Raw genomic sequence first — 10,000 nt, 5'->3', positions numbered from 1 at the left:
CGGCTCACCGGCTCACCCGCGCACATGTGCACCCGCTCACCCTCGCACCCGCGCACCCGCTCACCCGCTTACCCGCTCACCCTCGCACCCTTGCACCCACTCACCCCCCCACCCCCCCACCCACTCACCCGCGCACCCTTGCACCCGCGCACCCGCGCACCCGCTCACCCGCTTACCCGCTCACCCTCGCACCCTTGCACCCACTCACCCCCCCACCCCCCCACCCACTCACCCGCGCACCCTTGCACCCGCGCACCCGCGCACCCACTCACCCACTCACCCGCTCACCCGCGCACCCGCGCACCCGCTCACCCGCTCACCCCTCTCACACGCAGCGAGAGAAAACAGCTCATTTATCGCACCCAACAGTAAACATTTACCCTGTAATTCTCCTGCGTGTCGTGTAGCACTTGCAAATATGACTGGGCTTCCTTTTCTGATGAAAACCTACTGATATCAGTCTTACAGTGGAAATATTGCACATTCCTATCAGAGCTGACAGTAACAGCACATCTGCAGTGTTCATATCGTACCGGCCATTCTTCCTCAGCGTGGTCACCTGGACCCTCTCTATCCCACACAGATGACCTCTGTCCCTTTCGCACCTGAAGCACGGCCAGTAAGTCATGCTCTTCATAAGGGTGGGGTAGCGTTAGTGTTAGGGTTAGGGGTAGGGTTAGGGTTAGGGGTAGCGTTAGTGTTAGGGTTAGGGGTACTGTTAGGGTTAGGGTTAGGGTTAGGGTTAGGGACCATGGCTGTTACTATGGAGACAGAAGAGCACTCCCGGGTGGTTCAGAAAGCAAAGGCGCTGAGCCCTGCGGCCCGGGTGTGAAACCTGCCGAATCACTCAGTACCCTGCGGCCCGGGTGTGAAACCTGCCGAATCGCTCAGTACCCTGCGGCCCGGGTGTGAAACCTGCCGAATCGCTCAGTGTCCTGCGGCCCGGGTGTGAAACCTGCCGAATCGCTCAGTGTCCTGCGGCCCGGGTGTGAAACCTTTACTCAAACAGCATCAGGAGCATACGCCCAGCCTCCACAAGCATCTGCACGGGTTAACCCAGGCTGCCATCATGAGCATGAGCCGCACTGAGCACCAGCAATGAGTAAAAGGAGAAACACCCAGCGATTAAAGAGAAAAAGGAGAAACACGCAATGAGTCAAGAGAAAAAGGAGAAAGAAGAGAGCATGACTCACTGTGAGTGTGACAGACACATACATCCTCATCTAACTCTTTCCACTTTAATGTTGGGACTTTCTAAAGTTACACCAACTATACAGCAACCACAGTTTCACGCTAATGTAATGTGACATTTTTTTCCTAAACCTGATTCAACACCTATTATATCCCCAAGTAAAGAGAATTGCCTTTCTAAATAACATATTTCAAATGATGAGCACACACACACGCAAAGACAACACGCATTATCTAAGTGATAAACCAGTCAATGTCACCAGATATTTATGCTCACACATAATTACCTTTCAAAATATCATCTACTGAACAAAAGACAGACAGGCATCAATCTTATCTATATATAAGATACATGAATGGCGGCAGTGTAGCACAGTGGTAAAGAGCGGGACTTATAACTGAAGGGATGCCGGTTTGATTCCCCGCTGGGGCACTGCTGCAGTATTCTTGTGTAAGGTGTAACCCAGAATTGCCTCAGTAAATATCCAGCTGTATAAATGGGTAACATAAAAACTGTAACCTCTGTAAGCGGCTCTGGATAAGAGCGTCTGCTAAATGCCAAAAATGTAATGAAATATCTATGTATAAGATCAGGAAGCTGGCGCGCGAGCAGGGCAGCCTCTGCAGAGATTGCACTCAGTGAAAGAGACAGCTGTAAATCCAGATCTCATTTCATTTCTTTCATTAATTATCTCCGCAAATACGGGACCATTCAATGACACTGGCTTTCGCTTGAGTTGTAAGATTTGATACAGCGGCCTCTCCATTTCAAAGAAATCGCTACAATAACACATGCACTGATGACTGAGATCTAAATTTAAAATTATTCCATAACATAATATGCAGGAGTGGCAATTCCGCAAAAAACACCGCAGCAGTTGTCTAACTCAATAGAGTCCAATAACGACATGTATGAAATTTATAGAGAATATTCATTTTCATAGGATTTTTATAATGATTTTTTATAGGCGCTTGCTTGTTTGTAGCGTAAATTGTTCAAGTATAAATTCGCACACATAAATGTATATGATTGTGGGTTTGGGTGTACTTTATCAGTGTAAAACTGTTTTCACACATATGCATATTCATAAGATCTATCGGAAAACGTCTTCCATCAAATTAAACGAGACAAAAAGGACCTTCGGAGAACTTAAAAATGGCCTTGTTATAGCATGTCTTGAAATACTGAATTAAACGTTAAATACCTACAGAATACATTCTAAAATGCATGTTATTATTTACAAATATATTTCTTATTGCCAGTGCAATGGAAACTATTGAATACGACTGAAAATTCCATTAAATAGCCTACGTTTCAATAGCATATGGAATGAATCATGGCAACCATTGACGTCATTATATTTTCTAATTAAGTGTTTTGGTTTATTATTTTTTTTAAATGAAATTCTTTACTGATTGCAGTGCATGCAGTGCATGCAGTGCAACACACACGGAACATTTCGATGAATTCGAAGCAAAACCCGCTATAGCTGTAACCGCTGAAATAAAGTTTTCATTAAATTGACGTTTTACTTAAATATTTCCGCGACAGTTGTAACAAATGTTATCGTCACCATAACCTTTTAAGTATGCCTGAAACGTTTTCACTATAATAATAATAATAATAATAATAATAATATTTACTTAATCTCATAATCATTATTATACATTGTTCGTAAGGTGGTATGATTCTAAAGCTAAATCCATGATAAAATATTTCTATTTTTGAAAATTGTGCGATGATTATTAATTGTGGAATAAAAGTTGTTGATAATTAAAAGAAAGATCGCGCGACACGATGCCGCGCTCGTGGATTACATTCCAGCTCGTTCCAGAATTCCCGCGAGCGCGTCTGTTTTAGCAATACGCGCTGATTAGCACAAGTTCCTGTCCACTCAAAAGTTTCCTTGGGGTGGTCACGACCCTGAGCAATTTACATTAGAAGATCCATTTAACAGATTCATCAAGTTGAGGAAATAACGCCCTTGCTGATTCAACTGGGGCCAAAGCGAGAGCCGGGGTCAGGGCACGGTAGCTAGGCTCCTGTTATTCTAACAAAAACATAACGCTGGCATTCACTCCGTCACGCGCGTTAGCGTGCTGCCAGTTATCAAACATCAATCAATCCGATTTATATGACGTTTATAAAATTCAATGCGTGTCCCTGTCCCGCGCAGTGACAGGCAGACCTGCACGCACGTGGTGCGCGAGACATCCCCGGGGAGACCGCTGACCGCAGTGCACGAGGGCATCCTGAAATCCGAAAGTCTCCACACCTTAAAGTGTCCAGTGCTTCGCACATAACAACCTCAGCCATGCTGTCGATTAGTGTTTGATTTCTTGAGAAGATGTTTTCTCTCGTTTCTACTTAAAAAACATAACAGACAGATATACATGCCATGAAAAGCGTTACACCTGCATGTAGACCGCTACAACACACTAAGAGTTCAGTTTTTCCCAAATAAATACAATTAAAAGTTGCACCAGTCGCAGAATTCCATAAATACCCAGACTCACCCTTGGCCAGCGCACTTCGCCATCCGCAGAGAGCAAACATCACAAAATACAACATGGTTAAATCTGAGAGCGTCTGTGTAACGGAATCACAGCTCCTTTATCGCTGCCAGTCGGGCTTCTGCGGGGCGTGCGAGCGCTTAAAACGCGGCCATTCCTCGGGTGCTGACGGCAGTAATCCCCGCGCGGCGTCCGGTCCCCGTTACTCCAGCAGCTTTTCCCATCGCAGTCGCGCGCTCACATTTATACTTTTCCCACAGCTACGAGGCTCGCGCTGACGTGCGCCGGGTCACACCCATCGCGCGCACCTCCGGTTGGACAGCGCCGTGCTCCCATCCGTGCGGATTCTCACACAGCCCTCCCCACACACACACTCACGTATGCCTCCTCGCCTGGATATTTTTATCCGCTGGGAATCCAGCGTTATCCACGCGCGTTTCCTACCGGGAAACAATCAACCGGAGCCCGAATCAGCCCGCGTTTACAACACGAGCCCTGTTCGGACAAGAGGCACCGAAAACTTTAACACCGGCCACACCTGGTGCTAAAGTCACTTTAGGAAACAACAGCCCAGTCCAAAAGCAGCGGGAGGCTGCCCTCCTGTTAGGAGCAGGTCGCCGGCCTCAGAGCTGCAAGTCCCGCAAAGCCAGGCGACTCCCCGTCAAAGCCAAACATCGGGACCAAAACCCTACAAATGTCACACTGCTGTGGGAAGAGTGCAAAAAACACTCTGCTAACAAAGGCCAGCTGTGCGTTTAACTGCAGACTACAGGTGGTTTACTTTAATAAACATAAATTCCCATTGAAATGGCTCGCTGCTGTGTACAATCAGTGCGTGGAAGTTGATGAAAGTGCCATCTTAATTCTATCCTTTATAGTCTGGTCCACCTTGCCTGAGTTAATGTGTCTCCATACAGTACACAGTAGTACTACTAATAGTAATAATATTACTATTACTATACTGCTTATTTGCTTCATGATCTAAGATATCTTATATACTATCTGCGTGCACGGACAGATTTTATTGAGCGTATTTTAGCAGATTTGCCTGAGGGAAATATAGCCCCAGAGGAAAAACAGCAGTGCCTCCACGATTTGCACCTGCAATCTCATAATTGTTTAGAAGCATTTCACAACAATATCGCCACCTAGTGACTGGACTGTGAAATTATTTACGTAACATTACATGCATTTAGCAGACGCTCTTCTCTGGAGCGACTTCCAGCGTAATAGAACGTAAGTGTATCGATTCAAGTTAAATGAGCAACAGTGTCAGACCAGTGAGTGTGAGCATAACACTATTCAAGCCCTACCACAAGTTCACCTGTGCAACCTGACTAGACAACGAAAGCCAGGTATGCTACATTACATCAGTCACTAGAAAAGAGAATCCAAAAACATCACAGTACAGCACATAAAATGCACATTAAATCCTAGAGGTAGCCGGTGTTAGGGGGCGGGGATTGAGGTGGAACTGAGATGCAAGAGGTGGGTCTGCAGTCTGCACTGGCATATCGCCAGCGATTCCACTGTTCTAGCCCCCGTGGGGGGTTCACTCCATCACTGAAAGACCGGTACAGACAGGGATCGTGTCTGAGAGGAGCGACCCCATTGGGACGGGACAGTCAGTTGCCCCATGGCTGCAGTTGCCCCATCAGCGTAGTGATCTTGACTGAACTTTTTTTTTTTTTTTAAAAAGTGAAAGTCCTCCATTTCTGCACAACCTAAGGTCCTCACCCACTGGTGACTTCATCACGTGACACCATCATTACAGCCTTCCTCAGACGTAGTCTTCCTCCAGTCTGCCTCCCCTGTAATACACCTCTATAGTCTTCCACACCTGTAGTCTTCCTTCTCTGAGTTCTCCTCTGCAAGTCCTGTTCTCCCAGTGAATACAACCGCTCTCACTGAAATACACACATAGCTGTAGACACGCACACACACAGATATGTGTACACATTCACACAGGCACACAGACACACTATTCAAACGTTCATGCAGAAATATCCACATATTCATACCCAGCAATGACCACACAGCACCAGTGTTAAAGAGTCTTTTTAATATTGTCTTAATTTTCATCAGTACCCTAACTAGTTAATTCCATTTACTTTATAAACTTCAAAAGGTATTACAAAATAGCAGTTATATGAACATCTCAAGTACATAGGCATGATTGCTGGATGGGGGAGTAGTGTCACAGCGTGGCCACCAGGGGGCGTGTGTGTGCGGATCGGTCAGTCAGCAGCAGGGGGACACACAGGAGACCCGTCTCCCACGTCACCCCAGTGGAGCGTCAGGGAAAGGCTGCCCACCAGGGGGCAGCACTGAGGCATGGAGTGCAGAGGGGTCTCGCTCGGGGTGCAGAGGGGTACGCTCGGGGTGCAGAGGGGGTTCACTCGGGGTGCAGAGGGGGTTCATTCGGGGTGCAGAGGGAGTTACACTCGGGGTGCAGAGGGGGTACGCTCGGGGTGCAGAGGGGGTACGCTCGGGGTGCAGAGGGGGTACGCTCGGGGTGCAGAGGGGGTACGCTCGGTGTGCGGAGGGGTACGCTCGGGGTGCAGAGGGGGTACGCTCGGGGTGCAGAGGGGTACGCTTGGGGTGCGGAGGGGTACGCTCGGGGTGCGGAGGGGTACGCTCGGAGTGCAGAAGGGTACGCTCGGGGTGCGGAGGGGTACGCTCGGGGTGCGGAGGGGTACGCTGGGGGTGCGGAGGGGTACGCTCGGTGTGCGGAGGGGGTACGCTCGGTATGCAGAGGGGTACGCTCGGGGTGCAGAGGGGTACGCTCGGGGTGCAGAGGGGGTTCACTCGGGGTGCAGAGGGAGTTACACTCGGGGTGCAGAGGGGGTACGCTCGGGGTGCAGAGGGAGTTCACTCGGGGTGCAGAGGGAGTTACACTCGGGGTGCAGAGGGAGTTACACTCGGGGTGCAGAGGGGGTACGCTCGGGGTGCAGAGGGGGTACGCTCGGGGTGCAGAGGGGGTACGCTCGGGGTGCAGAGGGGGTACGCTCGGTGTGCGGAGGGGTGCGCTCGGGGTGCAGAGGGGGTTCGCTCAGGGTGCAGAGGGGGTTCGCTCAGGGTGCAGAGGGAGTTACACTCGGGGTGCAGAGGGGGTACGCTCGGTGTGCAGAGGGGTGCGCTCAGGGTGCAGAGGGGTGCGCTCGGTGTGCGGAGGGGTTCGCTCGGTGTGCGGAGGGGTTCGCTCGGTGTGCGGAGGGGTTCGCTCGGGGTGCGGAGGGGGTTCGCTCGGGGTGCAGAGGGGGTTCGCTCGGGGTGCAGAGGGGGTTCGTTCGGGGTGCAGAGGGGTATGCTCGGGGTGCAGAGGGGGTTCGCTCAGGGTGCAGAGGGGGTTCGCTCTGGGTGTAGAGGGGGTTCGCTCTGGGTGTAGAGGGGGTTCGCTCGGGGTGCGATTCAGCAGAAAGCCTGTCCTCAGATCAGCGCGCTGTCGGTGCAGCAGAAACTCCTCTGTGGTGCTTCAACAGTAAGATTCCACACAGCAGCCTTCATACGCAGCATCTGAAACTCCACTGCAATGATTACCGCTCTCATTAGAGACACGGGCAGGCAGACAGAATGAAATCACAGATAAAATAAAATGTAGGGAATTGATATTTAGGTTCAAAATGTATTTTTAATGTCCTAGGCCCAAACAGGCTGACAGTAAAAATTGCAGACTAGCAGTAGCACTGAGTCTGAGAGCCGGGTCAGAACTAACCCTGCTGGCTCTGAGAGCCGGGTCAGAACCAGCCCCACTGGGTCTGACAGCTGGGTCAGAACCGGCTCCATTGGGTCTGAGAGCGGTCAGAACCAGTGCTTACTGGGTCTGAGAGCTGGGCCGGAACTGGCTGCAGCGAGTTTGACTTGTGGACCAGGGACAGGCCCTCTGATATCACCTTTCCATCCAGGGTTTTTTTGGAACAAATATTCTGAAGCTCTTCAAAACCTGCAGCCAGACTGGGCTCAAAGGCCAGGTGAGGAACCATGAAACCCTGCCACAGCCCAAAGCTCGCAGCCGAAACCAGAACCAGGTCCAAACAGGAAACCTGTGACAACACTTGATCTGAGGGCAGCCTGCCTGTGGCACACCTGAGATGCACCCTCTGTGAGCACAGCCAGAGGCCTGTATCCAGGGCAACCAGCCGTGCTCTCACCGTGTAAATCAGCTTTAACACAGCTGCGTACTGGCTGGTGCGTTGGCTTTAGCACCTCTCTCAAAGGCACAACAGCAGTGCCCCACTGGGAACTGAGCCTGCAACCTCTGGGATGCAAGCCCAGCCGCTGTTTCACACTGCTGCCCCCTACAGGAATGTTTTATATCTAACTCCTTTTCATGGTTAAAGACTCCTGCATTGGCACATGCACGCCCACGTTCCTCCTCAGTTGCTTGCTGCTGGATGGGGTTTGATGAGTATTAAATGTTAGGCTAATACAAGAGACAGAGGATGGGTGGGCCACCCCCTGGACTGAGAGTGAGCAATCAGAGCAGCCGCTGAGCATGTGCAGATAACCAGTGTCTGTGCTTCCGGCCCGGCCCCTCAAACCTGGCCTTTGGTCTGCTGGTGGACCCATTCTGAGAACTTGGTGACCTGTGTGTAGACGCCGGGCCGGTTCTGCCGGGCACAGCCCTCGCCCCAGCTCACAACTCCTGCCAGGAACCAGCGCCGGCCCTTCTCCTGACACACCAAAGGCCCACCCGAGTCGCCCTGCAGACACACAGGTACACACAGGTGTGCATAGGTACACACAGGTACAAACACACAGGTATGCACAGGTACAAACACACAGGTATACTCAGGTACACACACAGGTGCGCTCAAGTACACATACACAAAGAGAAAGCTATTCACAGGAGCACACACAGGTATGCTAATGTGTGTGTCTGTACCAGCGGATTCTCACCTGGCAGGCATCCACCCCTCCCTGCAGGTTCCCAGCGCACAGCATTCTGGGAGTGACGGCGTCGTCATACAGCTTGTTGCAGGTGTTGTGGCTGATTATCTTCACAGTGGCCTCCTGCAGCAAGGATGCCAGCTCACCTGAAACCAACACTACACTGAACACAACCACCTATACCTGTACAGCATTACACTGAACACAACCACCTATACCTGTACAGCACTGCACTGAACACAACCACCTATACCTGTACAGCATTACACTGAACACAACCATCTATACCTGTACAGCACTGCACTGAACACAACCACCTATACCTGTACAGCATTACACTGAACACAACCACCTATACCTGTACAGCATTACACTGAACACAACCACCTATACCTGTACAGCATTACACTGAACACAACAACCTATACCTGTACAGCACTGCACTGAACACAACCACCTATACCTGTACAGCACTGCACTGAACACAACCACCTATACCTGTACAGCATTACACTGAACACAACCACCTATACCTGTACAGCATTACACTGAACACAACCACCTATACCTGTACAGCATTACACTGAACACAACCACCTATACCTGTACAGCATTACACTGAACACAACCACATATACCTGCACAGCATTATACTGAGCATTACTACAATGTGTAGCATAGTGGTAAGGAGCAGGGCTCATAACCAAAGGGTTGCTGGTTCAATTCCCCACTGCGACACTGCTGCTGTACCCTTGGGCAAGATACTTAACCCAGAATTGCCTCAGTAAATTTCCAGCAGTATAAATGGGTAACAGGTAAAAATTGTAACTTATGTAAGTCACTCTTGATAAGAGTGTCTATTAAATGATAGTAATGTAATACATATACGTTTTCACAATACTATGTGTGAATAATGGATCATACTTATATTGCAATACCCATGGACCCCCCTCCACTGCAGAGACTCTGTAAATGCTGATGTGATCTCACTGCTCTGTTATTGTGCAGTTACATATATACACACTCAGAGAGCATGAGCATGTCTCTCAGCATGAATGAGACTGTGTGTGTGTGTGAGTGTGTGTGTGTGAGCATGTGAGCGTGTGTGTGTGTGTGTGTGTGTGTGTGTGAGTGTGAGTGCGCGTGTGTGTGTGTATATATGTGTGAGCATGTGAACGTGTGTGTGCGTGTGTGTGTGAGCATGTGAACGTGTGTGTGCGTGTGTGTGTGTGAGCATGTGAGCGTGTGTGTGAGGGTGTGAGCGTGTGAGCATGTGAGTGCGTGTGAGCGTGTGTGTGTGTGCGTGTGCGTGTGTGTGAGCGTGTGCGTACGTGTGAGCGTGTATGTGTGTGCGTGTGCGTGAGCGTGTGCGTACGTGTGCATGTGAGTGTGTGTGCGTGCGCAT

The 10,000-nt window shown here is 50.1% G+C and overlaps 2 protein-coding genes across 4 annotated transcripts in view; both read right to left on the bottom strand.

Moving 5' to 3' along the window:
* Window positions 1-3,903, bottom strand: part of flt1 (fms related receptor tyrosine kinase 1) — a 53,440-nt gene extending 49,537 nt beyond the window's left edge. For all 3 annotated transcript variants that reach the window (XM_036520986.1, XM_036520987.1, XM_036520988.1), the window contains exon 1: window positions 3,709-3,903. In XM_036520986.1, coding sequence (XP_036376879.1) covers window positions 3,709-3,763 — 55 coding nt within the window. In that variant the 5' untranslated portion in view covers window positions 3,764-3,903. The remainder of the gene's footprint in view (window positions 1-3,708) is intronic.
* Window positions 3,904-5,985: 2,082 nt separating this feature from the next.
* The window catches only part of LOC118772359, a 44,963-nt gene continuing 40,948 nt past the window's right edge, over window positions 5,986-10,000 (bottom strand). Inside the window, exons 36-41 of the mRNA XM_036520620.1 lie at window positions 8,605-8,772; window positions 8,247-8,408; window positions 7,524-7,694; window positions 6,823-7,015; window positions 6,647-6,778; window positions 5,986-6,512 (exon numbers count right to left, since the gene is read on the bottom strand). Coding sequence (XP_036376513.1) covers window positions 5,986-6,512; window positions 6,647-6,778; window positions 6,823-7,015; window positions 7,524-7,694; window positions 8,247-8,408; window positions 8,605-8,772 — 1,353 coding nt within the window. The remainder of the gene's footprint in view (window positions 6,513-6,646; window positions 6,779-6,822; window positions 7,016-7,523; window positions 7,695-8,246; window positions 8,409-8,604; window positions 8,773-10,000) is intronic.

The sequence above is a fragment of the Megalops cyprinoides genome, chromosome 2 (assembly GCF_013368585.1).
Source record: "Megalops cyprinoides isolate fMegCyp1 chromosome 2, fMegCyp1.pri, whole genome shotgun sequence".
NCBI lineage: Eukaryota > Metazoa > Chordata > Actinopteri > Elopiformes > Megalopidae > Megalops > Megalops cyprinoides.
Note: the sequence above shows the minus strand (reverse complement) of the source record. Positions and strands in the feature narration are given on the sequence as shown.